The 23781-nt window shown below is 37.8% G+C and overlaps 6 protein-coding genes and 1 long non-coding RNA gene across 9 annotated transcripts in view; 5 read left to right on the top strand and 2 right to left on the bottom strand.

The window, feature by feature from the left end:
- Positions 1 to 1225: 1225 nt before the first annotated feature.
- On the top strand, positions 1226 to 9957 carry LOC9307383 (protein HUA2-LIKE 1). 2 transcript variants are annotated; one of them, XM_021023858.1, is made up of 16 exons: positions 1226 to 1693; positions 2012 to 2088; positions 2297 to 4198; positions 4285 to 4795; positions 5035 to 5143; positions 5288 to 5400; positions 5482 to 5669; positions 5835 to 6450; positions 6536 to 6962; positions 7100 to 7192; positions 7299 to 7376; positions 7481 to 7666; positions 8171 to 8309; positions 8632 to 8703; positions 8952 to 9045; positions 9574 to 9957. In XM_021023858.1, exons 1-11 carry the CDS (start codon positions 1583 to 1585, stop codon positions 7367 to 7369), a joined length of 4218 nt encoding a protein of 1405 aa, XP_020879517.1. In that variant the 5' UTR covers positions 1226 to 1582; the 3' UTR covers positions 7370 to 7376; positions 7481 to 7666; positions 8171 to 8309; positions 8632 to 8703; positions 8952 to 9045; positions 9574 to 9957. The 2 variants fall into 2 exon arrangements, with proteins under 2 accessions (XP_020879517.1, XP_020879518.1); XM_021023859.1 differs by having other exon boundaries at positions 6536 to 6994.
- Positions 9958 to 10309: 352 nt separating this feature from the next.
- Positions 10310 to 12966, bottom strand: LOC9307382. Its single transcript, XM_021023860.1, has 3 exons — positions 12295 to 12966; positions 11833 to 11963; positions 10310 to 11506 (listed from the first exon to the last, which is right to left on the bottom strand). Exons 1-3 carry the CDS (start codon positions 12586 to 12588, stop codon positions 10702 to 10704), a joined length of 1230 nt encoding a protein of 409 aa, XP_020879519.1. The 5' UTR covers positions 12589 to 12966; the 3' UTR covers positions 10310 to 10701.
- A 630-nt stretch (positions 12967 to 13596) lies between these two features.
- LOC9309415 (protein Dr1 homolog) lies at positions 13597 to 15109 on the bottom strand. Its single transcript, XM_021020111.1, has 6 exons — positions 14903 to 15109; positions 14740 to 14801; positions 14467 to 14556; positions 14275 to 14369; positions 14111 to 14179; positions 13597 to 14009 (listed from the first exon to the last, which is right to left on the bottom strand). The coding sequence occupies exons 2-6, from the start codon at positions 14792 to 14794 to the stop codon at positions 13836 to 13838; spliced, it is 483 nt and encodes a 160-aa protein (XP_020875770.1). The 5' UTR covers positions 14795 to 14801; positions 14903 to 15109; the 3' UTR covers positions 13597 to 13835.
- Positions 15110 to 15739: 630 nt separating this feature from the next.
- On the top strand, positions 15740 to 17270 carry LOC110227896. The gene is made up of 2 exons (XR_002331562.1): positions 15740 to 16855; positions 16961 to 17270. It is a non-coding gene; the product is annotated as an uncharacterized LOC110227896 (long non-coding RNA).
- A 531-nt stretch (positions 17271 to 17801) lies between these two features.
- LOC9309414 (H/ACA ribonucleoprotein complex subunit 2-like protein) lies at positions 17802 to 19568 on the top strand. Its single transcript, XM_002873300.2, has 4 exons — positions 17802 to 18046; positions 18146 to 18215; positions 19032 to 19137; positions 19225 to 19568. Exons 1-4 carry the CDS (start codon positions 17914 to 17916, stop codon positions 19384 to 19386), a joined length of 471 nt encoding a protein of 156 aa, XP_002873346.1. The 5' UTR covers positions 17802 to 17913; the 3' UTR covers positions 19387 to 19568.
- Positions 19569 to 20125: 557 nt separating this feature from the next.
- LOC9309413 (agmatine deiminase) lies at positions 20126 to 22874 on the top strand. Its single transcript, XM_002873299.2, has 10 exons — positions 20126 to 20293; positions 20767 to 20880; positions 20991 to 21080; positions 21166 to 21250; positions 21322 to 21377; positions 21480 to 21558; positions 21672 to 21806; positions 21895 to 22127; positions 22211 to 22369; positions 22450 to 22874. The coding sequence occupies exons 1-10, from the start codon at positions 20204 to 20206 to the stop codon at positions 22558 to 22560; spliced, it is 1152 nt and encodes a 383-aa protein (XP_002873345.1). The 5' UTR covers positions 20126 to 20203; the 3' UTR covers positions 22561 to 22874.
- Positions 22875 to 23103: 229 nt separating this feature from the next.
- The window catches only part of LOC9309412 (probable serine/threonine-protein kinase DDB_G0291350), a 2535-nt gene continuing 1857 nt past the window's right edge, over positions 23104 to 23781 (top strand). The window contains exon 1 of one of the 2 annotated variants that reach the window (XM_021021142.1): positions 23104 to 23531. In XM_021021142.1, the coding sequence (XP_020876801.1) occupies positions 23315 to 23531 (217 nt within the window). In that variant the 5' untranslated portion in view covers positions 23104 to 23314. The remainder of the gene's footprint in view (positions 23532 to 23781) is intronic. The other variant, XM_021021141.1, reaches the window with a different exon arrangement.

Here is a 23781-nt window from a genome sequence, read left to right as displayed (position 1 = left end):
AATATCAAACTCGTCGAAAGACGAGAAAATTGAGAGTGAAGTCTAGAGTTTCTTTATTTCCAAATCGAGTAGATAGAGGTTTGGAAGAAAAGCTTGATAATCGGTGATATGTTTTTGTTGTGGCATGGATCTTTCATCCATCTAAAACCATGTTCCAAAAGAATTGGAGAAGAAACATGAGCTTTAGATGAAAAGAAAGACCAAACTTCAATAGAAAAAACACAATCGAAGAATAGAAGTTGAAGAGTCTCATCAAAGGAGTTGCAGAGGAGACAATATATATATATATATATATATATATATATACTTTTTATGTCGATTTTCTTGGTTGATGTCTCTTCTTCAATATGTATCAACAATAGTTTGCAGACCCGTCTCTATCTCATGGCAACATAGGCATTTGCCATAGGTTCAAAGCCATTTTCAAAAATTTTAGTGAAGAAAAAGAGTTCAAATTTTTTGTTTTTTATTTTTTTTTAAAGAAAGTTTTTTTTTTTTTTTTTAATTTTACCAAGAATCCTTCTATAGATTAAGATGGTACTGATAGTTTGTATTAATATCACATAAACCATGTTTAATTTGTTTTTAACGAACATATATCATACACACCTGAAGTCAGTTCATAAATTTATGATTCTATATGAATATTCTATTCGTAAATCATAATTAAACAAATTCTATAACGTGTTTTATGATCCAATATCTCTGAATCTGACGACACATTTATCTACAGTAACTTTGATGATCTCACCAATTAAATTACAGCAATATACTTTCTTGAAACACCTTGATGTGACTTTACGATGGTGACAAGGTGAGGTAAATACTAAATCAAAATTAATTTGAAGCTACTAATACTATCAGTGAAAATGGAAATTAATAATTTGACGTTAACTTGCTAGCAAAAATGGGAAATCACTGACGTTAAGTTTCAATTTATACAATCCGCTTTTTTTTTTGTTCTCATCACATTTCATTTTGTTTGAACGGCCCAACTAAAGAAAATAGGGTTTTAGCTCATGAGAAGCCCATCTAGAAGTTGGGACTTGTGAGAGTGCATAAAACAGTTTAAAGAAAACATAATGACGCGTCAGAACCTCCGTCTTCTCCTAGTTATACACTAGAAGAAAAAGGATTACGGAGAAAATTTAATTATTTTGAAATTTTGGGGTCCTATATAAATAAATTTAATGGAAATAAATTTAATGATCTCCTCAAAACGTATATGATGATGATACTGTAATAGTTAAAAGGGGAGGGAGAGGAAAAAAGCGGCGACGAGAGAGAGTAAACAAGTCTCTCTGTCGCGTCATCTTTCCGGCGAAAGTTCTCACCTTTTTGCCCTAAATCTCACCGTCACTCTTCCACTTTCTTTCTTTCTCAACCGATTCAACTCCTTCATCTCACTCGTTTCCTCGCCATCACTCGTTACGGTCCAGTTTCTCTACGACGGGTGTGGGAAATTTTTTGCCGTTGAAGAGTTGGAGTTTCTTATTGATTCTCGGGTTTTGTTTGGAATTGGTGATTCTGTTCGGTGTTTCTATCTGAGCTGAAGATTAGGGTTTCGTAGCCAGGTTAGCCAATGGCTCCTGGGCGTAAAAGAGGAGCGAACAAAGCCATGGCCATAGGAGCGCTGAGATTGGGTGATCTCGTTCTTGCTAAAGTCAAAGGCTTCCCTGCTTGGCCTGCTAAGGTATGTGTCCTGCACTCTCTCGGCTTCATGACGCTTTGATTCATGATCCTGATTTTTCGTTTTGGTCTTGCAAATATTCTTGTTTGCCTCTTCATAGACATTCAACGCTGCGTTTCCTCCTTGAATGTCTCACCTTAGTAGGCTTTTGTAATGAGGCCAAAGCAAACTCTTTTTTGTGCTGAAATTGAGTGAAGTTTGGAGCCAGTAGTATATCTCTTATGTTCAGAGCATTGAATTTGTTTGATGTGCTTTTAACTGTTGATTGAACTGCGTGGGATTGTTCATTTTGACTGTCAACTAATTGGTTTTGCGTTTCAGATCGGCCAGCCTGAAGATTGGAATCAAGCACCAGACCCAAAGAAACACTTTGTTCAGTTTTTCGGAACACAGGAAATGTAAGCCGGCCTCTTCTCTGTTTACTGTTAGTTGCCAGATGTTTTTTATCATGACCCAGAAAGCTATAATGCATTTTTTGTCTAGTCAATTGTAATCAGGCAGTTCCCTCCCTGATGACAACAACTCTTCTTTGTTTTTCCTTGTTATTGGAGTGTGATTTTGTTTACTCAACATTAGTTGTGACCAAGTTATCTTCCTCTAATGCAGAGGTTTTGTTGCGCCACCTGATATTCAACCCTTCACTAGCGAGGCAAAGAATAAACTATTAGCAAGATGTCAAGGTAAAACAGTCAAGTACTTTTCACAAGCCGTGGAGGAAATCTCTGTTGCGTTTGAAGAGGCGCAGAATCACAAGTCAGATATAGTAGGCAATGAGGCTCTTTTGAATGCTGTTGAACCTAGTGTGACGAAGCCTAAGATATTGAATCAAGCTAGTAGTGATGGAAAATCTGATAAGTTTGATTCTAGGGCGGATCCTTGTCTCGGTAAATTAGTTGAAAATAATGGTGCAGAGAAAAAGCCTGATATAGGAGATCAGAATCTATCGAAATCAAATAACAGAACCACATCCCCAAGTAGTGAGCCACTGGAGCATGGATCACCTGACCCTATTTTAATGGTAGCAGTTGTTGATAAAATTGACGGTGTCACTTGCACTGACCATAGTGATGGTACTGGAAAGAATTCGGTCAATGATCAGAGGATAATCAGGAAGATAACAGGTGACTCGAATAAAGATGAGTTTAGAGCCAAAAGTGTACCTGATAGTCGAGCTGCTACAGACAATCATCTCCTTGGTCCTAATCAGAAATTAAAGGGCAGTAAAAAGGGACAAGATCATAGTAGTAGAAAAGAATCTTTTGATAACATTGCCAGTTCTAAAAAGCCAAAAGAATTGCTGAAAGAGAAACCTGTGAAGAAAAAGAGATTTGAAAGTGAACTAGGAAAGTCTGCATCAGGAGCAGATGAAAGTAAACGTGCTGCTAAGAGGCCACGTTCTGAAGATGCGAAAGATCAAAAGCAATGTGAGAGCAACCGTCTTCTTCCTGTTGGTGAAGGCAAGGCTGAAGGTTCTGATTCTACTGGCGTTGTATCAATTCTAAAGCGTGAGATTGTGTTAGGGATAAGTGCCCTGGGAGGAAAAAATCAATTTGATAAGGACATGGTCGCTTATACAAAGCGCCGGAAACAGACAGTGGAGCACACAAGTGTTTCCTCTTTTTCTGGGTCTCTCGTTAAAGAGAGGACAAATCACCAACAGAAGATAAGTTCATCTTCTGATAGCGATGTGAAGGTTCAAGCTGCTCAGCTGCCGAAGAGACGGAGGTCGGTATGTATCTATGACGATGATGATGATGATGAAGACCCAAAGACTCCAGTGCATGGAGGACATACCGATATTCCCAAAGCTAATTTAGCTTCTACTGATGGTCCTAAAAGTACTAATGCGTCCCATAATACTTCTATTAAAGCAAAGCTATTAGCTGGATCTGCAGAAAGTGCGAAAACAGGGAAAGTACCTCTGTATAAACATAGCAAGGATGCTTCACTTGCACTACCTGATAGGGTGGAAGGGTATAACTCGCCTATGGGAAAACCTGTCAAGGCGTTGCTCCCAAAGAATATCAAGCGGATCTTGAGATCTCCTAAGAATTCCTATCAGCTGGATTCATTTATGAAACAGGTGACAGGACAAAATAAAACTGCAAAAGTCTCTGGTGCAGGAATGCCAGATAGCGTGGAGGGCCCTTCAAACAGCTCCTCTATGGGAAAACCAGTCATCAAGTTACCTCCACAGAATGTCAAGCAGATCTTGAGATCTCCTAAGAAGTCCCCTCAGTTGTTTTCAACTAAGGAGCTGGTGGCAGGACAGAATAAAATTGCAAAAGTCTCTGGTGCGGGGATGCCAAAAAAATATCAAGGTGATTCTTCCAAGGACGCAGCGGCTGGTTCTGATAGAGTAAGCTCTTCTCATTCTCAGACAGCAAATCAGAGAAGCAAACCAGCTTTTGGGGAAAAGCCAACAGGCACTCCGAAAGTTGCAACTCGCAGTCGTCTGGACGATGTTGATGTGTCAAGGGACACTTCTGTGAACTTGTCTGCTGACGTGTATATTTTTTTGTCTTTTCCTATGTCATTGATATGTTCGTATTTTGCTTGGAGGTTATAGTCTTATGTGTTTTTTGTTATCACAGGATTGATGTCAATCAAGAAAATGGAAGCGCCCCATTGATCAGTTTTGGGATGCCAGATTCTTCATCATCTATGAAGGATCTAATTGCAGCTGCCCAAGCAAAAAGAAAACAAGCACATTCACATACTTCACCGTTTGTGAATCTAGACCATAATTCCCTTACCATCGATTCAATGCAGCCGAGCCAAAGCCCTTTCATGGTTCAAAATGTTTCATCTTCTGCTGGCGATGCCATGCTGATTGTTGCTCTGGAACATCAAGAAGATTCGACTCTGTCAAATCATGGCCGCCAGTCCTCATCAAGTAGCCAAGCTGGGACTGAAGAGAATGAAGAGAGAAGGTTTAGTTCAGGGCATAGGTCAGGTGGTGGTTCACTGAGTGGTGCCACTGAGGCTGCGATAACTCGAGATACTTTTGAGGGAATGATAGAGACTTTATCCAGAACTAAGGAAAGTATTAGACGTGCAACACGCCTGGCAATTGATTGTGCCAAGTATGGGATTGCTAGTGAGGTGAGTTAAATTGTGTTTCCTTAGCTCAACACTTTTCTTCTTTCTGTGGTTTCTTCCTTTTTAAGGCTGCCAGCCAGAATTTTCTATGATAAACTTAGGAATAGACTGCAAATGAAGAATCAATTTAGTAATGTACCTTTGCCGGCTCAAAATTCCTGTTTGTGTAGTAACTTAATTAAATTTTTTGACAAAACCAACTACAGCTTTTGATGGGGAAATTTTTTTATCGTGTTTTGTAGGTTGTGGAACTTCTCATTCGAAAGTTGGAAATTGAGCCTCATTTTCCCCGAAAAGTGGACCTGTTCTTTCTTCTTGATTCGATCATCCAGTGTTCCCATAGCCAAAAAGGTAAACCTTGGTCCTGAGGTGCTCACGAAAATTTTCTCTTATTGTTGTATTTCTGTCTGCAGTCAAAGAGAATATCGTTGTTTGTCTTTTGGGTAACTAATAAGACTGAAGTGATTGTTCATGGTGCTTGTGAATCTTCTTTAGGTAGAGCCGGCTCTTCGTATATTCCTACTGTTCAGGCAGCCCTTCCACGCCTTCTAGGTGCTGCTGCTCCTCCAGGGACTGGTGCTCGTGAAAATCGTCATCAATGTCGCAAGGTTCCTTTTACTTTTTGTTCGTTTCGAGGACAGTCTCATGTTTTTGTTGTTCAGAGTCAGTGAATCTCTTGTTCCTGCTAGGTGTTGAGGTTGTGGCTTAAGAGGAAGATTTTCCCAGATTCTCTTTTGCGTCGTTATATTGGTGATCTTGGTGCTTCTGGTGATGATAAAACCGTTGGGTTTTCCCTACGGCGTCCTTCTAGATCTGAGCGTGCTGTAGATGATCCTCTAAGGGACATGGAAGGGATGTTTGTCGACGAGTATGGGAGGTATGCATTACGCTTATCTTGTTCTATAGTTCAATTTTTCAGATTTGACATAGTTGATGGGTTTAGTGGGATATTTATAATGCTGAATGGTTAAAGACAGTTTAAGTGCGGTTCTGAAGAGTGTTATTGTCTATTGATTTATATGTAAACGAGTTTTTTCTGCAGCAATGCAAGTTTTCAGCTACCGGGGTATTTATCTTCTCACACTTTTGGAGATGATGAAGAAGATGAGGATCTTCCAAGCACATCACAGGAAGTTAAACACACACATATGGAAGAGCCAGTCCATGCTTTAGGCAAGTTAGAGGCACATGGTAGTTCGAGTGATAAACCTCACTGTGTAGTGGATGTCAATGGTGGGCTTGAAATGAAAGATGCGTCTTGTCAGCTGAATGATGATGTCTGTGGGATTGAAGCGAAGGAGGACTCACCGGCTGCAACCTGTGCAACTGAGCTTCCTTCTTTTCCAGCGGGTTCTCCTCCTCTACCTCACGAATCGCCTCCATCTCCCCCTCCTCTACCTCCTTCTTCCCCCCCACCCCCATCATCTCCACCACAGCTGCCACCAGTGCCACCTCCCTCCGAGCATTGTTTACCTCCACCAGAAGCTGCATTGGCACCTGCACAATCTATAGCTCTACCACCATCATCAATAACTCGACCGTCCATGCCTAGCCATCCTTCATTACCACTTCAACCAGGATTCGCTCCCCCAGCATATCCATTATTGCAACATGAATACCAGATATCTATGCAGCGGGATCATTTTAGCATTGCCACTGTAAGCCCTCTGATTTCTGTGATTTCTTTATTTAGTTATCTTGTAATTTCTCAAGTTACATTTTCCCGTACTTTTGCTTATGCAGAGTAATCAAATTGTCCAAGTGCCCGTAAACAGTGCACATGGAAGGCATGCTGATGGGGGTGTAAAATCTGAATATTTAATACCGCAGTCATCTTGTTTTGCTCCGGTGCTTTTTAAACATGAAGCGTCTTCACAGAACCAACAACTTCGACCAATCAATACATCTTTTCTTCAGAGACCTATGATTAGGAATCTCGCCCCAGCACCATCCAGCCATTTTCCGCTTCAATGTCTGATTGTTCAATCAGAACCCCAGCGGTCCTCCTTTCCACATCCTTACCCTTTTCCTTCCCAGCCAGTTGAGGGGCGACGACATATGAATGAGGAAGCATGGCGGATGCCTTCAAATGGATGTAATGCAGATACTCAATATGGAGCCTGGATAAGTGGAAGAAACCCATTTCCAGGCTCTCTTACAGTTACCGACGGTATGCATATGCAAGAGACATCTCAAGCCTTAGTATGTCTGTTTGTTCATATACACGTCTGCTTGCGGGCATTATGCTACTTCAGTTGGTTATGATTCTCCTTTTGTTGATATTGGTCTTTTTATTTGCAACGACAGGTTTCTTTCAGCAACCTCCAGAAAGACCACCTTCGGGGACAATGAGCTATCAGCTTGCTGCTAATAACTTACAAGGTGGCCCTACGATTTCAGGTGAGACGATCTATATCAATTGATCTGCTTTTAGCCGCATAGGGATGCAATTGGGTGATCCTATGCGTTTCACTGCAATGTTTAACGTTTTAATTTGCCATTCAAGGTAATATTGCTCCGCAGATGCTTCCGTCTCGGCCAGACTTACCTTCCGCGGCTCGGTGGAGGCCATCCTGAAGTTAAGGTAATGATTATTCTTTTACACTTTGATTAGCAAGCTGCTAGTGTTCTCTCTTTTTTTCGCTTCTTTGTCTCTGATTTTCTTATTTCTGGATTGTTATCAATCAGTTCGAAATAGAGAACCTGCATTCTCTTCCATGAAGGACCTTTTTGGCGGTATATTCACATCCAGAGGCATCAAAAGTTCAAAACTCTGCAGACTATTGTCAGGATATTGCTATATATTGTAATTGTTCCTGACGAATGTATCACCGGATCCTATTCTTCACAGTATATCCCCTAGTTTCTAATTTGGTTAGTACTTCTGTTCCTCAGATCTTGTAATTAGGCCAATAACCATACACAGCTTTTTCTCGTTGAAGGAATGTCAAGCTTTTAAGTCCTAATATATTGGGTGCAATCTTTTTCTGATAAGAACCATCTAACTAAAAAAATTCTTTACTGGTATCTGAAACACGATTTTTAAAAATGCACATCTAATAAGTGTAGTGTCTGCACACAGAAATAGTTAGGTTCTAAGGTAGTTACAATAGTGAGGCAATGAGAAGTTCCAAATTATTAGGTGCAAATCTGTCAATATGTTCTTATTATTGGTTCCCTAAATGGAGACCTATCTAGTGTTTCTTTTTGTTTATGGCGAAAGTCACTACGGGATTACTGTAAAAGAGCTCATATTGTTAAACCACTGTATCACTGCTTTCTCCAACGTATAGTGAGGCGATGATGCCATTCTTTCTAATTGACTTAAGTTTCTGCATTGTTGTTTCTGACAAAATGTCTCTTCTGTGCATAACGTAGGTTGTCTACCCTGAAAGCCTTAGCAGGAACAATGACACATGCATTTCTAAACAATTGCGACTCCATGGTGCCGGTTTTACAAGAATATTCGTATCGATATCTTGCGCACTGCTTATCAGAAGTTTGTTGAGGAATTGAGGTATTGGACTATTGGTTCATCTATGTGTCTTGAAATATATATCTTTTATTCTTTTAAACCAAACTTGTCTATGGCTGCTAGTTCAATCTATAAGGTTTCCAGCTCCCATAAATCTCATATCCTTTTCAAAGGAAACATGCAAAAGGATCTCCAGAAAAAAACAACTTAACCAGCATTCTGAAAAATGATTTAGTTTCTTGATCTGCCTGATCTCTATGTTGTCTACAGATCTCTTTGGTCTTTCTATATCTGGTTACCTGATGTTGTATGTTGAGTTCAAATCCGAGTACATAAAACATTCAGCTGCATTATCTCTTGCTAGGTTTACACGTTTAGACCCGGAGTTGTAGAGATGAACGTCCTGGTTGGACCAAGTTTAGGCGTAAATCTCGAGGTAAAGACTAGTCTTTGACAATTTATTTCTATAGACGAAGTGTGTATTCGAGAACCGGGCTTATCTGAGAATTGAGATGTTACTTCAAAGTTTAATAATCTGCTCCGACTGGGCTCGGTTCAGCCCGGAGATTTTTGGTTCACTACAGATCTCTGTCTGAGAGCATATATGCAACACAAGTTCATGTACATATACTTAGGCTTCAATTAACTAGCAACAATCTCAAGTTTTTTGGGTGCTTGTTTCAGGGTATTGGGAAATTTTGTGGAACCGGAGAGTTCCAAAGTGATTGGGAACTAAGTCAGGCTTAGAAGCTTATGATTGGTTCTCTGAAGTCTGCAGGTTAGGTTTTTCTTACGCATTCTCTCTTTGAAAGGCACAGTGTGTGGAAGATTCACCATTTAGTAAACAAATACTCGTTTGAGCTTTTTTTTCTGGTTAAAATGATGTTGAATAAAAAGCATTGAGCTGAAAATAAGACATGAGTGATGAGCCTAATGAAAATGGAAGATTGGAATCTTATAGATCACAGATGTCTGGTGAATATTAAGGCACAGAGTTTTTTTTTTTTAGATAGTATGTTCGTAAAATAGCAACGAAGAGCCTAAACTGGTTAAACCGTATAACTAATGTGAAGAATATTTTAGAAAGTAAAAAGTGATTTCAATAACTAATGTTTTATACATGAATTAAAAAGTAGATTATAAGCATAATTGTATTCCATGTTGCCCAAAAAAGTGTATATTTCGTTCCATTGTTTTAAGGGAAAATATAAAACAACTCTGTTTCTAATTGTGAGGAAAAAGATTCGAACTTGAATCTCAATAAATACAACATATGTTACCAGTTGTGCTTATTCTTTTTTTACAGCGACAGCCAAAATCACCACAGCTTCTGCTACGAACGTGTTAAGCCATCCTTTTGACCATTGCTGCACCACTATTACGGCCATCACAAGAAAATCTATGCAAGTGGAAACAGTGATAGTAGCGGCTGGCTAATGACACGTTGGTAGCAGTAGCGGTGGTAATGTCGATAGCGTGAGCGGCAATGGAAGCATCGGTGGTGGCAGAAGCAGCGATGACGGGGACTGTCTATTTACGTATCATGCCTTTTTGATATAGACATATAGTCGATGAGGTCCATTATTCAAGTCTGGTTAGATGTTTCATTTTGTTAAACACTTGCAACTTTTTTGTAGATTGTTGGATTAACATTTTATTGTTGATTCTTGAGAGAATTTGATTCCTTAGACCTCCTCGTAGAAAAACTGACCCATATTGATTTAAATTAGGCTGGATAATAATTACTAGTAACTGCCAAGTAAAACATGACAAACAAGGAAAAGAAATTGCCAATGGAAAAAAAAAGTCTGAGAAGGCTAAAATTTTCAGGATTTTCATAGCGGTGGAGCAAACAGGTTCACACTGTGCGTCGGTATTTAGTCAAATGATTCGACAGCACAACCCGACTTCGTCTGGAAAGCAATATTCTTTCTTCTTCAATCACACAGACAATGATTTGAGAGAAACTTTATAGTAAACAAATGGTTCAATCAATAAAAAGCATAAAGAACAGTTTCATTTTGGCTCAATTCGAGTTGTGGTTGAATGAATGAGCCTTTGTACTTTAATAAAAGCATTATTAAATGAATGCATAGAAAATACATTTTAGTATGTGTTGTGACAATGTATCATTAATTAAAAATAAAAGTAAAACTACGCTACAGATTTTGTCGATACAACCGCACCCAGAAAATGGTACAGAATATAAACTTACAAAAAAAAAAAAAGACCCAATCATTACATCATCAGAAGCTTCTTTATAAATTTCAATTTTTGGAAGTTTTTCTTTCTTCCTTCCTTCCAATTTTTTTTCTCTAATCTCTTTACTTTTGTATTTACTCCGCCTTAAGCTAAATAGCTTCTTTTGACAATTGATTTGAATAGTCCCCAAAAAATGAACAAGGTAGTTAAAATAACCAGAAACTGACCTTTTTTAGTCCAGAGCCGTTTTATTTCTCCGTCCTGTTAAAGGCTTTGGTAATCCATCAAAGATGGAGCTTGTAATAGCCGCTGGTGTAAGCAAATCAGGTTTCAAGCTCCACTTTGAAGTTGGCCATAGAGACAACGAACCGTTATTGCTGTTACCATCTGGATCTTGTAGACTCGATGCACTCGACGATTTTCTTACACTGCTAAAGCTGTCTGCAACTGGAGCATCCATCAAGTTCATTGGCACTGGATTGAAGTTACCGGTCTCAGATTCTGCTGCTAGATTGGTTCTGCTTGAAGCTTTCGATCTCAAAGCTAAGCCTTTTCCGGCTATTGATAAAAACCCGCCATTGCTGCTACTGTTCTCTTCTTTCAACACAAGTTCTGGAGTCCGGGATGAAAAATCGGCCTCAGATTTTTGGCGTCTTCTCATAAACTTATCGGAGTTTGGTTCTTGAGTATTATTATCGGGTGATTGGTTAACCTCTTCGATAAGCGCATTGACCAAGCTTCTTGATTTCCTGTGGTGATTCAAGGGAGTATTTGTGGATGGGAAAGGTCTGAGATATCCGTTATCACCATTGTTAAAGAGATGATGAGAAGATTCCGTTTTGTAATTTCCCATCTCCAAGCATCCTCCATCAGAAACTGTTCTATCTGCAGGTTTTAGCCCGTAATAACCTTGCAATGAGTACATGGCTGGAGAAACTTTCTTTTCCGAAGATTTCAATCTCAGAGACTGAAATGAGTCAAACACTTCCTGGTCGCAATGGTTTGGTGATTCCGGTTCGTGGCATGAACATCCCTCTCTGCAAATAAGATTCCACGTATTAGAGCCATGAAAAGAGGATTACTCGATAATGATATTATGCAGTTTCAGTCTACCACAACCAAAGACTTTAGTTGTTTGCGTCTCAATCCCCCAGAGAGCTTAAGGGGACGAGACTTGAGGAAGTGGATTTTCGGCTTAACGATAAACTCAAAATACTTCTAAAACTGAGAAAACATGGGTATCAGAAACAGATAAAAAGTAAGAAGCAACACCTTAAGTTGTATCCTTGCAAAGTAAAGATAGCATATGTTAAATCATTCATTTTAAAGGTATTAGAACCAGGATAAAGAAGCTTTTAAGTACCCATGGTTTAAGGAGCCATTAGATAAACATGGAGAAGGAGGATGTCTCCCAGGTAACGGAATCTGAAGAGACTTGAGAGCAAACATTTGAAGATCAGTAACAAGGTTATTCATCCTTTTCACATCTGCAACCTGAAGTACAAAGTTTCAGGACACAAGAGAACAAGAAAAAAAATTCAGAACAACGATTAGGAATAAAAATCCAGCATCAAAAGCAAAGCTTAAACAATCTCAAATAATCCAGCTCTCTCTGACAATTAACCTTTTCCGCATGTGTTCTTCATCATTCGTCAATTCCAACACAAACAAAAAAAATCTGAATGCTTTTTACCAGTACCATTAATTCTACCTTTATCTCTAATTAAAAATACCGTTGTATGTCAATATTACTCAACAACCTTAAGCAAAGTCATATATTCTCAATTTTGGGGATGAATCGTTAGCTGAAGAGAAAGAATTATACCTCAACACCGTATTTGATGGCAATGCCGGCGAGAGTATCAAACTTGGAGATGCGGTGTTCGATGTATCCACGGTCAGGCGAATTGGAACCATGAAATGGCGGAGAAGAACTAGAAGGTGGAGGAGACGAGGTCGGCGACGGGATCCGAAGGATCTTCGATCTAGAAGGACTCTTCTCACGGCAATTTTCCAATCGATCTATGAATCCATAACCATTATCATCGCGGAATTTGCCGTTGCTATATTCAGGAGTCCCATTACGACCAGAACTCCGTCTCTCTCGATCCATAAACATAACTCTCTGGGAAAATCCTACCTATACTACACTAGATCTGATCAAAATTGCATCATCAAGTAGAGGAACAAGAAATCGGAACGGTGAAGGAGGAGAGATTCAAAAAAAAAAAGAAAAAAAAGAGGAGAAAAAAGTGAATACAAGGAAATGGTGAAGAGGCGTTGAGAGAGATTAACGAAAAGAGAGAGGTGAAAAAAAACTCGTGGACTAGAGAGTCGAATTTTCTCAGAGAATCGATGGAAAATTTTGCTTATTATTTTTCCCCAGATTTTCCGGGAAAAACGAAACGAGAGATCTCTGTGCTCCTCTCTCGTCGCAGCGGTGGAATTGGAATTATACCAAAATTTTATTTAATGACCTTAAAAATAGAACCAAAGCAAAACTAAATCAGATTGTAATTAATTATTGCATTATTAACACTAAGCTTTGTATATTAAACTGCATTTTATAATCGAGCTGAAACAGCAAAACTTTATTAAACTGATGAAACAATAATCAGCTCTTTATAAATTTTTAGTAAAAAAAAGTTTTTCTAGAAGAATAATTCTAATATTAATGAATAAAAGTGCTCAAATACTTTTTTATAAAATTAAATTAAAAATATTGTGAGATTCTGATTACGTAAAAAAATTAAAAAATTATCTACTTATATAAATAATTAGATTACTTATGTACCGGATAAAATAAAAAGCTTTGAAAGTCAAGAACGAAGTGTGTGTGTTTGACAAAGAAGAAGTCCGCATAATGTCGGCGAGAGAGTAAAATCCATTCTTCTTTGCCTAACCAAAATTACACTTAACTAATAAATTAAACAATTGATTAGACATCCAAGAGTGGTCCAACTTCTCCTCTAGCTCGTGGATTAATTGCTTGGTTTGGGAAAAGAAACCGGGTTAGTTTCTCCGGTTTGGATGCTTCAATATTGGCTCTGTACAAACAAAGGTATCCAGATTTGATCCATTTGGTGATCAGTCTACAAATCGATTCATGACTTCAAGATTAATGAAGTTAGAACATAATTTAGAGAATTTGGATTCAAATGAAGCTAGTTGCTAAGATTCAAGACAAACCTTACTAATTACATCTGAATCACCAAAGTGATTTAAAGGAAAAACACAAATCTAAGTTAAAAAAAAATGTAAAGAGCATATCAACACCAAGACGCGACGAATTTTGCACTTTACAGAGAAATGCTAGAAAAAAAGAAAAAAACAAGTCAAAAGGATAATGTTAAAAAATTTTGTTGATTAGCTTTGTAGACTTGTTTGCTGGGTTTCTTCTAGTTGCTCTGGTTGAGGAACTGAAACACCTCCATTCATTCTTGCTCGAGCTTCGGCAAACATTCTCTGTTGTTCCGCTGCTGCTTCTTCTTCCGTCATCTCTGCTCCGCTGTTCATCTTCACGCTTCTCTGTGAATCTTGCTGCAAAATTGCAAAAACACAAACGAAACTGATTAGAATTTTATTCAAGTCTAGATTGTTTGTAAATTAGGAGAAGATGATGTTGTGTAATGGATTATTACCATGGTTTCATATTTATGTTGCTCATAAGCGGCATAGACTTCTTCGACGTATTCCCCAAAGCCAAGAACCTGTGTTTCATGTCATGAACAAAAATCACGATTACAATACATGTATATATCTCACATAGATAAATCCAACTGAATGTAAGACACTAAGACCAAACCTGTAAAGCTTTGAGTACGTGCTCAGGGGCGATTGTTCGTTTATCCTCTTTGTTACATACTTCGTTAGCCTCCGAGGATATAAGATTTATGAACTCTGCGATAATGTTTTAAACAAATTGACCATCATAAGTAATGAGATAAGCAAATTTGAAACAATGATCGAATGCATTAATCTCAAGACTAAATCTTACCTACGCAACACTCAATCAATAGATCTTGAGCATCTCTAGCAACACGAACATCTGCGGGTAACATCTCCTTTATAATTTTCGTCATGGTAGCTGAAATTTCACAAAGAACAAACATATCTTTTAGCTAAGAAAAATGAAAAGTTAGGTGAAGTTACTATAACATTGATTGCATAATCCTAGGTTCACAAAATCTATTCAATTTAACACAGAAATTGACAGAACCAAAAATTAAGTAATACAGAGATCGATCCAAAGAAGGAAACGAGACCGAACCTTTAGGAAGCGAAGCATCTTCCTTTGATTTTCCAACTATATCCATCGGATCCATCGTATCTCTACAGAATCAGAATTCAAAACGACGATCAAATTAATGGAAGATCTAGACCGCGAAGTTAAAAGATGAAGAACAATGATAGAAAACAGAGATAGACTTTACCGAGGATCGAAACGGTGGGATATCAACGACGGCGAGTTGACAGAAACTCGAGACCGAGTAACGGCGAGATCGGAGACGTGAAGTCGGTCGGGTTGTACGGATATCTTATCGGCGGATTTTCTCTCTCCCTTTTTCGGTTTCTCTACGCAGAAGTCGATTAGGGCAAAAAAACATAAGACCAGAAATAAGCGCGTGAGTTTCACTTTTTCCCAAAGTGATTGACGGCGCGTAAGATATAATTTCCTTTATTTTAAGACAATGTGAAATGGGCTTTGGTTTGGAGCAGACACGACCCGTTTCAGCCCAGTGTTTTTTCTGTTTGGTTTTGAACAAATGAATCATCCGCTTTAAAGGCGTGGAGTTCTTTAGTCCACTGGTTAATCAGTTCTTTAGGGGATGTATTGAATTAAGTATTTTGGAAGATTTGATTTATTTTCAAATCACATGTTATTCTTCTTTTTATTTTTTAGCATGTTATTCATGTTTACATGTTATTCAAACAATGATTCTTAAATGTTTTTACTTATGTTATTGCACATGAAATTTGCTTAAAAAATCATTTCAAATCACTTGTTATTGAATAAATGATTTATAAAAGTCCTAACAAATATGGTGTTATTCAAATTTAATAATTATGTTACTAGTAAAAAGTTTTGGAAATTATTTTATGAGAGTATAAATTCATTTTGGTAGTTATAAATATGAATCAAATAAATCACACCTCTCTACAAGATGTACCAAATAAAGTAAAACTCTCTAGTCCAATATATTCTCGTAATGTTTGTATACTAGATTTTGAGTTAGATTTTCATATTTGTTTGAACAAAAAATCAAAAATATATTTTCTTTGAAGATTATGGATGCAAAATCTCTTTTTCAATTATAGTCGTGGTTTTGTATATACACTGATAAAAATCGTTTGTCACTAATCTGTGTGTTGCGGAAATAGTTGTATGTGGCATTTAACCTAGTGGTAATTAGTATAAATTGAGTTATAACATAATATTAAATTACAGAGTCATATATTATGCATCAACTCAGGTCTATCATACTATAATGTAGTAGTTCTAGAAGAAAACCTGATCTATAAAGTTTGTTACATATATTAGGAGATAGAGAGAGAAGAGATGTATGTAGTAGGCAAATCACAAAATCACAAATGGTATCTGGTCAGATTCCTGGTTTAATACTTTCATCACTTTGTTTCCTTTTTTCTTTGTTGGATTCATAAATTTGACATTGGAAATCTCTGATTCTCTTTGTCCCAGTTTTGCTACAGATGCATGTGTATGTTTTTGTCCATTTGATTGATAAAGATCCAGCTATTTATTACTTGATTTTGACCGTTGATTTTTCAGATCTGATATGTTTTGTTTCCTCCGATTCGGGAAATTTTATGTTTCTTTGCCATTTTTTTTGGAGTTTAGTTGGAAAAAGAGTGAGAGTCGCTGGAGGCAGCGGTTCATCGATCTCTTCCTGGGAACGAATATATAAATATTGAAAAAGCATGAATAGATCGATAAACCTCTGCATCCAGCGTTTGCCTCTTTATCTTTGTTATTGGCTTCAATTTTTTTGGTTTTTGAAAAAAGTGAGGGAAAACAGAGTCAAGTCAGATTATTTTTCTGGCATACTTGAGGATTTTGTGTTCTTAAGAGCAGATAAAGAGGAGACAGTTGTTTCTGGTGAGAATTCGACCTCTTTAGTTTGTTTAAGTGAATTGCTTGTTTCTTTGAGTATGTAGTTGACTGATAAGCCTTAGCTTGACCTTTATGTTTATTAAGTGGATTTGGCGTTGGACAAATTGAAAACAAGTTCAGATTCTTGTAGGTAGGTTCCTTTCTTGGTCTGACCAAACAATGGTCAGGATAAAGTGGTGTGTTTTGTTTCATGTATCAAAAAGTCTAGATTCTTGCTTTTCTTCCAACATGCAAGATTTCTCTTTATGCCATGGTATAAATCAAATCTAGATTCTCCTCTGTTGTTGTAACAATGCAAATTTTATGCTTTTGTAGGTGATATAGAAGTTGGCATCTAAATTTGCTTTCTTTTGACCAGTGAAATTCAATTGCAGTGTTGACATCTCCTATTGTGATAGGCGATGTATCAGTGGTGAAGCAAGAATGAAATATGTGGGTACTTGTTCTTGTTCCCTCACCCTGATTTCTGTGTGTTTGGACTTGAAAAACTAGAATCAATTCACTCCAAACGGTGTTAACTCTGCTGCCATGCGTTGAGCTGCTTTTTGGATTTTCCATTGTTTTGTTTTGTGTGGTAAGTTCATTGTGTAGTTTCTTTTCAACTGTATGAAACCCACATTGTTAATTGTAAACACTTACTTATAAACGCAAACATCAATCTTCATTCATCCCCATGATTCCTACTTTACTTATTAACACGACAATGACACTCAAGCTCCAAACATCAATCTCCGCTTATGGCTTTTTGTTAGTTGCTTCTACTTTCCTCAAGCAAGTTAAAACACGTTTTGATAACAATATCATACTACTTTTTGGTAATATAGATGTCATGGATAAAGCAAAATTACTTGTGAAATTAGTGAAGTTGTTGTTATACAGTCGTTCCTCTGAGAATCCGATACAAAAGCTCGTATGAGAATGTGATTAAATAACATTCACTATCTTAAGTATTCTCAAGTATGAAAAGCCAATAAAATCTGATTTCAAGCTAACCAACTCAATGAATGTTTCCTACCAAAAAAAAAAAAAACAACTCAATGAATGTTGCAAACTTTAGAAACTATATAAAGGCCCTGAGGGAAAAAAAAAGAAAAATATATATAAAGGCCCAAAGAATTGGGCCGTCATATGTAACCACTTTACCTTCTTAACAAGCCCATATGGAATTAGGGTTCCTATATTTCATCTGGTCAAGCACTTGTATAAAACCCTAACATCTCATGGTCTTGTAACGAACGGCATAAACCCTAGATATTTCCGCCACACCTCTTCCGCCATTTTTTTTTTAACTGGAATAAGCTCTAGCTAAATATGGGAAGCGATACCGAAGCAGAGAAGTCGATTCAAAAGGAGAAGAAGAAGTTCGCAATTTCTCTTGCTCCTATCGCTAAACCTCTTGCCGGCAAAAAACTCCAGAAGAGAACATTCAAACTCATTCAAAAAGGTACCAGTCTCACCCCCGAGCTCGCTTGAGTTCGAGTGAAAACTCTTTTTCTATTGATTAGTAGCTCATGTTCGTGTATTGCCCTCTAATTTTTGCTAGCTGCTGGGAAGAAATGTTTGAAGAGAGGAGTTAAAGAAGTGGTTAAGAGCATAAGACGTGGCCAGAAAGGGTTAGTCTTTTCTTATTTATTCTCATGGTTGAGTGTGCTTTGTGATTGTATTGTGTTGCAAATTGCTTGTTTGATGTTGAATCCGTGTACAAATAAGCCGATGCTCTGGATTAAAGTAATGAATGTAGCATGGTACTGTACACGGAAACTGAACTATGGATCGACATGTCTGCCATCTCTGATTTTCCCTGATTAGACGGCCTGGTTTAGATCCACATTCTCTGTCTTGTCTTTGTGATAATGTTTGATAAAAGGATTTCATCTTCTTATATGATTTTTATGGTGTTCTGTCTTTGGTATTTTACTAGGGAATTAGCTATTTGTTTAGTAGATTTTGAAATACTACGTGTACAATTAAGCCGATGCTCTGGATTAAATCAAATGAAGGAAGCATGGTACTGTGCACGGAAACTGAGCTACCGCAGATCGACATGTCTGCCATCTCTGATTTTTTTTTTGTGATGAGACGGCCTGGTTTAGATCTACATTCTCTGTTTTTATTGATGTTTATGTTTCTTTAGTAGGGTTTATGTCTACTAATGTCAAGCTGTTTGATTAACTGTTGTGAAATCCGTGTACAATTAAGCCGATGCTCTGGATTAAACAGAATGAATGTAGCATGGTACTGTGCACGGAAACTGAATCATGGATTTGAAATGTCTGTGCCCTCTCTGAGTTCCTTATTGGTTCTTTGATTTGCGGGCCTGATTTCAACCCACATTTGTTGCTTCTTTCTTCTTTGCAAACTAAAAAATTCTTTTATGTTTTGAGTGTTGCATCGAATTTGATGAGATTTGTTCTTTGTGACTATTGCAGATTGTGTGTTATAGCTGGAAACATATCGCCCATTGATGTGATTACTCATCTTCCAATCTTGTGTGAGGAGGCTGGTGTCCCTTACGTATACGTTCCATCCAAAGAAGTAAGCCAATGTTCTTTCTTGATTCTAATTTCTTATCAATCAATCTGTTTTGTGGTGCTAAGACTTTTTATTTTTAATGAAATTCAGGATCTCGCGCAGGCCGGGGCAACGAAACGACCAACATGTTGTGTCTTGGTCATGCTTAAACCGGCAAAAGGAGACTTAACTGCAGAAGAGCTTGAAAAGTTAAAGACAGACTACGAACAAGTCTCTGACGATATTAAGGAGCTAGCAACTTCTGTAATCTGATTAGAAACTAGAATGTGAACTGTTGTGCTTTTGATGGGTAATGAATATCATGAGATTTTACGGCATCGGATATTACTTTGCACAATTTTAAGTTTTTGATATCGTAGCGATTGTAAAATTTAAAATCATAAGTCTTTATGTTTTCATCTGGTTGGTGTTTAGTCTAGATGGCGTTTATTTAATCACGTCCTTATCTACGTGTTTTGGGTGTTAGTGCTTAATCTTGTCTCCTTGCCATTGTTTGGTTATTACATCGTTATTTACAATGCTGTCTGAATTAGTTAATATGTACTGACTACTGTTGATTGTCTACTACATCGTTATTATGGTGATCAATTTTGTTTTAGTTTTATTACTTTCGTAAAGGGTGAGATAGCAAACGGGGGTGAACAATTATTTTTTTCGTTTCCAATAACATAAATTCTTTTAATAAATTTTATGTCTGGGAGGAAAATTGATATTAGGATGACATGCGAAGAAAACAAACAGTGGCCATTAAAACCAGAACATGCCCCACCATTATACAACTTGTTTCAACAACTTATGTCGTGATTCACATTCACCACCACTAGATTGGGTTTAGGATTCCGATTCTACTTGCTTCTAGATTCTGATTCCGCTCGCCACTAGAAGTGGGGTCGTGGTTCGTATAAGTGAGAATAAAAAGTTTCAGTCGAATAGTAAAAAAGGTGATGGGGTCCAACTGTAAGAAAACATATTTATGTGGGTCAGAAAAAAAAAAAAGGTATTCGGAATCAATACGCATTTTGCATCAGTAAAACCATCTCTGACTTCTCTCACAAAAACATCGTAAAAAATGGAGGAGTCACGAGAATCGCCGGTGGAACACGGCTACTACATGCCGGCGGAATGGGAACCTCATGCTCAAACTTGGATCGGTTGGCCTGTAATTCTCTATCTCTCTTCCTCTTTCTTTTTTCCATGTTTGTTCGTTGGAAGTGATACTCGACGGCGATTCTGGAGAACTGAATCTCGCTGTTCAGACTTCGATTTCGATTTTTTTCCTGCTCGCAATTTATCATTGTTCGAATTTCTGTCTTGCGTTTGTTTGATGATTTCTCTGTTTCTGGGTTCGTTTTTTAGAGTTTCCGATGAATTTTGATTATTCTGGAGGTTTTGCTTCTATATTTCGAGTTAGCGCATAGCTATGATTGGAGATGAGATCTCTTACATTGAAATATTTATTTGTTACAGATTCTGCAACCAAAGCAGAACTTAAAAAACATTAGGTTCTTTGTTTAGACCATATGATTATGTTTCGATTTGTTTAATCACTGTTTGTATGAATCAAACAGTGTTAATTCTAACCTCAAACCGCTTTTGTGATTTTGGATCTATTCTGACATAAAATGGCTGCAGGAACGGCAAGATAACTGGCGGCACAACGCTTTACCCGCACAACGAGTGTTTGCAGATGTTGCAAAGGCCATCTCAAAGTTCGAGCCTGTAACTGTCTGCGCAAGCCCTGCTCAGGTTTGTTTTGAATCATACCTTAAATAAGGAAACATCTTTGAGTTTTCTACATACAGATGTACCTAGTAGTCTCTCTCTTTTTTTGGCTTACATGATTGTGTTTGCATTAGTGGGAAAATGCAAGGAAACAGCTTCCAGAGGATATAAGAGTTGTTGAGATGAGCATGAATGATTCTTGGTTCCGCGACTCTGGACCAACTGTGAGTTGAGTTCTTTAGCTTCTCCTTTTTCTTTATCTTACAAAGCTTTCTAACATTCTGTTGTTACCGCTCTCTTTTTTCACAGTTCATTGTGCGTAAAAGACCATTAAAGCTCAGTTCTCTTAACCAAAACATTGCTGGGATCGACTGGAATTTCAATGCCTGGGGAGGTAAGGATTTGGAAACCTTTTTCCATTCTCCACTATTTGTGTCCATGCTTGACACACTTTTCCCATGGCAGGAGCTAATGATGGCTGTTACAATGATTGGAGTCATGACCTTCTAGTTTCACGAAAGGTATTTTGGAGAAACAAACCTTCTAGTAATCATCATCGGTTTCATATCTCTCTCATAAGCATTTTCAAATATTGATTTGCTTTTTCTTCACTTATTCATCAGATTCTCGCTTTGGAACGGATTCCAATATTTCAACATACGATGATTCTTGAAGGAGGCAGCATCCATGTAGACGGGGAAGGTTTGCATACATTTCACTGGGAATTTATAACTCTATAACTTGCAAAAAACAGACCCTCTGAGTTTATTATTGTTCACAATTCCACTTTGTTGCTTTGCTTATTCTGCTTTCAGGAACCTGCCTTGTTACAGAAGAGTGTCTCCTGAACAAAAACCGAAACCCTCATATGAGTAAAGAGCAAATAGAGGAAGAACTAAAGAAGTATCTGGGAGTAAAAACATTTATATGGCTTCCTCGTGGTCTTTATGGTACTCCACTTGCTCTATCAATTAGAATTGCCATCGCTTAACTCGCAAGAAATACTTGCTAATCTTATACAAATTTAATGATTTTCAGGTGATGAGGACACAAACGGTCACATTGACAACATGTGCTGCTTCGCTAGACCGGGAGTTGTGTTATTGTCTTGGACAGATGATGAAAGTGATCCTCACTACGAAAGGTCTGTAGAAGCTCTTTCGGTTTTGTCGAATTCGATTGATGCTTGTGGAAGGAAGATTCAAGTCATTAAACTTCACATTCCGGGACCCCTTTATATGACAGAAGAAGAATCGTCTGGAATCACTCAGGTAACGAATACTGACTGGAAAAACTCAAACTCAGAAGTTGTTTCTGAAAGCGATTTGATAATGTTGGATATTCATTGTTGCAGGACGGTGAAGCTATACCAAGACTTGCAGGGACAAGACTCGCAGCATCGTATGTGAACTTCTACATCGCCAATGGAGGAATAATCGCTCCACAATTCGGTGATCCAATACGTGATAAAGAAGCAATTCGTGTCCTCTCGGAGACATTTCCTCATCACTCGGTATTTAAACCATCTCTGTTTCATAAATCAAAACAAAAAGAAAAGGTTCTGATTTTTCTTCTTCTGACTTTTTTTTTAAGGTTGTGGGAATCGAGAATGCAAGAGAGATTGTTCTTGCTGGAGGAAACATACATTGTATAACGCAGCAACAGCCAGCGGAGCCTAGTTCTGTTGCCGAAAACGGCCACTGACGGTGTTCTCCACGCGCCGCCGAGGAATTGATGAATCCTGGTCGTTGATTTTTTAAATACAGATTTGATTCGTGAGGACGAACGAGAGCTGTTCGTTAATTGGATCCTGTATCTATGGTTCGTTGACTAAGAAATATATTATTGGTTCTTCGTTCTGATCGGATTAAACCAGTCTCTAAGTTTCTTACCGATCAAACAATTCTTGCATTTTGGCAAAACAATTAGGATTTTGTTCTGTTAATTATGCAAGTTTGAATAATGAATTTATTTGTTTTTGTATTTTTATGAAGTTTTAATGTATTTGGTCAGTCAAATCTCTACCTTTTACGTATTTTTGTTGTTGTTGTTGTTGTGACTTGTGACCTAATTAATAATTGTTATATAAGTTTCATATTACATGATGACTAAAATGCGGATTATAAACTGAATGTCTTTTTGGTACGACTTTTTCTCGTGAAAATTAAATTATTCTATTAGCGTTATGTTTATTTACCCAAACCAATTAGCTAAACGCAGATTAATTTAATGAATTAATTAATTAGTGAAAAACACGGAATTGTGTGCCTGTATCGTATAAGCTGACATGAATGCTTCAACTCCAAATCTCTGGACTCCCATATAATTGAAACAGAGAGAGAAGGGAAAATTCGAGATCTCGAATAATGCGAATCTGAAGGATCAACGAATTTTGTAATCTTTAGATCGGATCGATTCGTTGGTCAAGAGGAGACTGTGCGTAGTGTGATTCGTGAGCATGGGCTGTTCGTTTTCGGGATTGAACGCGCTTTACGACGCCGTCAACGGTGGAGGTGACGTCTGGATCAATGAGAATCGGTTCAGGATCGTCAGGCAGCTCGGCGAAGGAGGTTTCGCATTCGTCTTTTTGGTCAAGGAAATTGTCGCCGACGCTTCCTCCGCCGCATCCGGTGGTGGTCTAGCGAAGAAAGTCAAGAATCCGGCTCATCTCTCCGGTTAGTATTTTGATGATTTCTCTGGATGTTTCTCGATTCGTGATCTGCGTTATCTCGATCGAATCTAAATTGCTAGATTTGCTTTCGTTTTCGTTTACCATCCGATTGTGGTTTTGATATTGGACAGTTGAAATTGTAGATCAGCTCGGGCTATGAGAGATTGTTATAGAAGTCAAACTATAACAATGTAGGAATCGTATGTTTGTTTTCTGAGAATCCTGTTCCATATAGGTTGACTGGAGATCAAACA

The sequence above is a fragment of the Arabidopsis lyrata genome (genome assembly GCF_000004255.2).
Source record: "Arabidopsis lyrata subsp. lyrata unplaced genomic scaffold ARALYscaffold_6, whole genome shotgun sequence".
NCBI classification, from domain to species: Eukaryota; Viridiplantae; Streptophyta; class Magnoliopsida; order Brassicales; family Brassicaceae; genus Arabidopsis; species Arabidopsis lyrata.
Note: the sequence above shows the minus strand (reverse complement) of the source record. Positions and strands in the feature narration are given on the sequence as shown.

Coding starts and splice junctions, on each gene's coding strand:
- LOC9309414 (XM_002873300.2), top strand. CDS start 17,914: ATGGGAAGCGATACCGAAGCAGAGAAGTCGATTCAAAAGGAGAAGAAG. Junction 18,047..18,145: donor ATTCAAACTCATTCAAAAAG/GTACCAGTCTCA, acceptor AATTTTTGCTAG/CTGCTGGGAAGAAATGTTTG. Junction 18,216..19,031: donor ATAAGACGTGGCCAGAAAGG/GTTAGTCTTTTC, acceptor TGACTATTGCAG/ATTGTGTGTTATAGCTGGAA.
- LOC9307383 (XM_021023858.1), top strand. CDS start 1,583: ATGGCTCCTGGGCGTAAAAGAGGAGCGAACAAAGCCATGGCCATAGGA. Junction 1,694..2,011: donor TCCCTGCTTGGCCTGCTAAG/GTATGTGTCCTG, acceptor TTTGCGTTTCAG/ATCGGCCAGCCTGAAGATTG. Junction 4,199..4,284: donor GTGAACTTGTCTGCTGACGT/GTATATTTTTTT, acceptor TTGTTATCACAG/GATTGATGTCAATCAAGAAA.
- LOC9309415 (XM_021020111.1), bottom strand. CDS start 14,794: ATGGATCCGATGGATATAGTTGGAAAATCAAAGGAAGATGCTTCGCTT. Junction 14,370..14,466: donor ATTGATTGAGTGTTGCGTAG/GTAAGATTTAGT, acceptor ACATTATCGCAG/AGTTCATAAATCTTATATCC. Junction 14,180..14,274: donor ACGTACTCAAAGCTTTACAG/GTTTGGTCTTAG, acceptor CATGAAACACAG/GTTCTTGGCTTTGGGGAATA.
- LOC9307382 (XM_021023860.1), bottom strand. CDS start 12,588: ATGTTTATGGATCGAGAGAGACGGAGTTCTGGTCGTAATGGGACTCCT. Junction 11,964..12,294: donor CCATCAAATACGGTGTTGAG/GTATAATTCTTT, acceptor TTTGTACTTCAG/GTTGCAGATGTGAAAAGGAT. Junction 11,507..11,832: donor AATGGCTCCTTAAACCATGG/GTACTTAAAAGC, acceptor TCTTATTTGCAG/AGAGGGATGTTCATGCCACG.
- LOC9309413 (XM_002873299.2), top strand. CDS start 20,204: ATGGAGGAGTCACGAGAATCGCCGGTGGAACACGGCTACTACATGCCG. Junction 20,294..20,766: donor AAACTTGGATCGGTTGGCCT/GTAATTCTCTAT, acceptor AAATGGCTGCAG/GAACGGCAAGATAACTGGCG. Junction 22,128..22,210: donor AATCGTCTGGAATCACTCAG/GTAACGAATACT, acceptor TCATTGTTGCAG/GACGGTGAAGCTATACCAAG.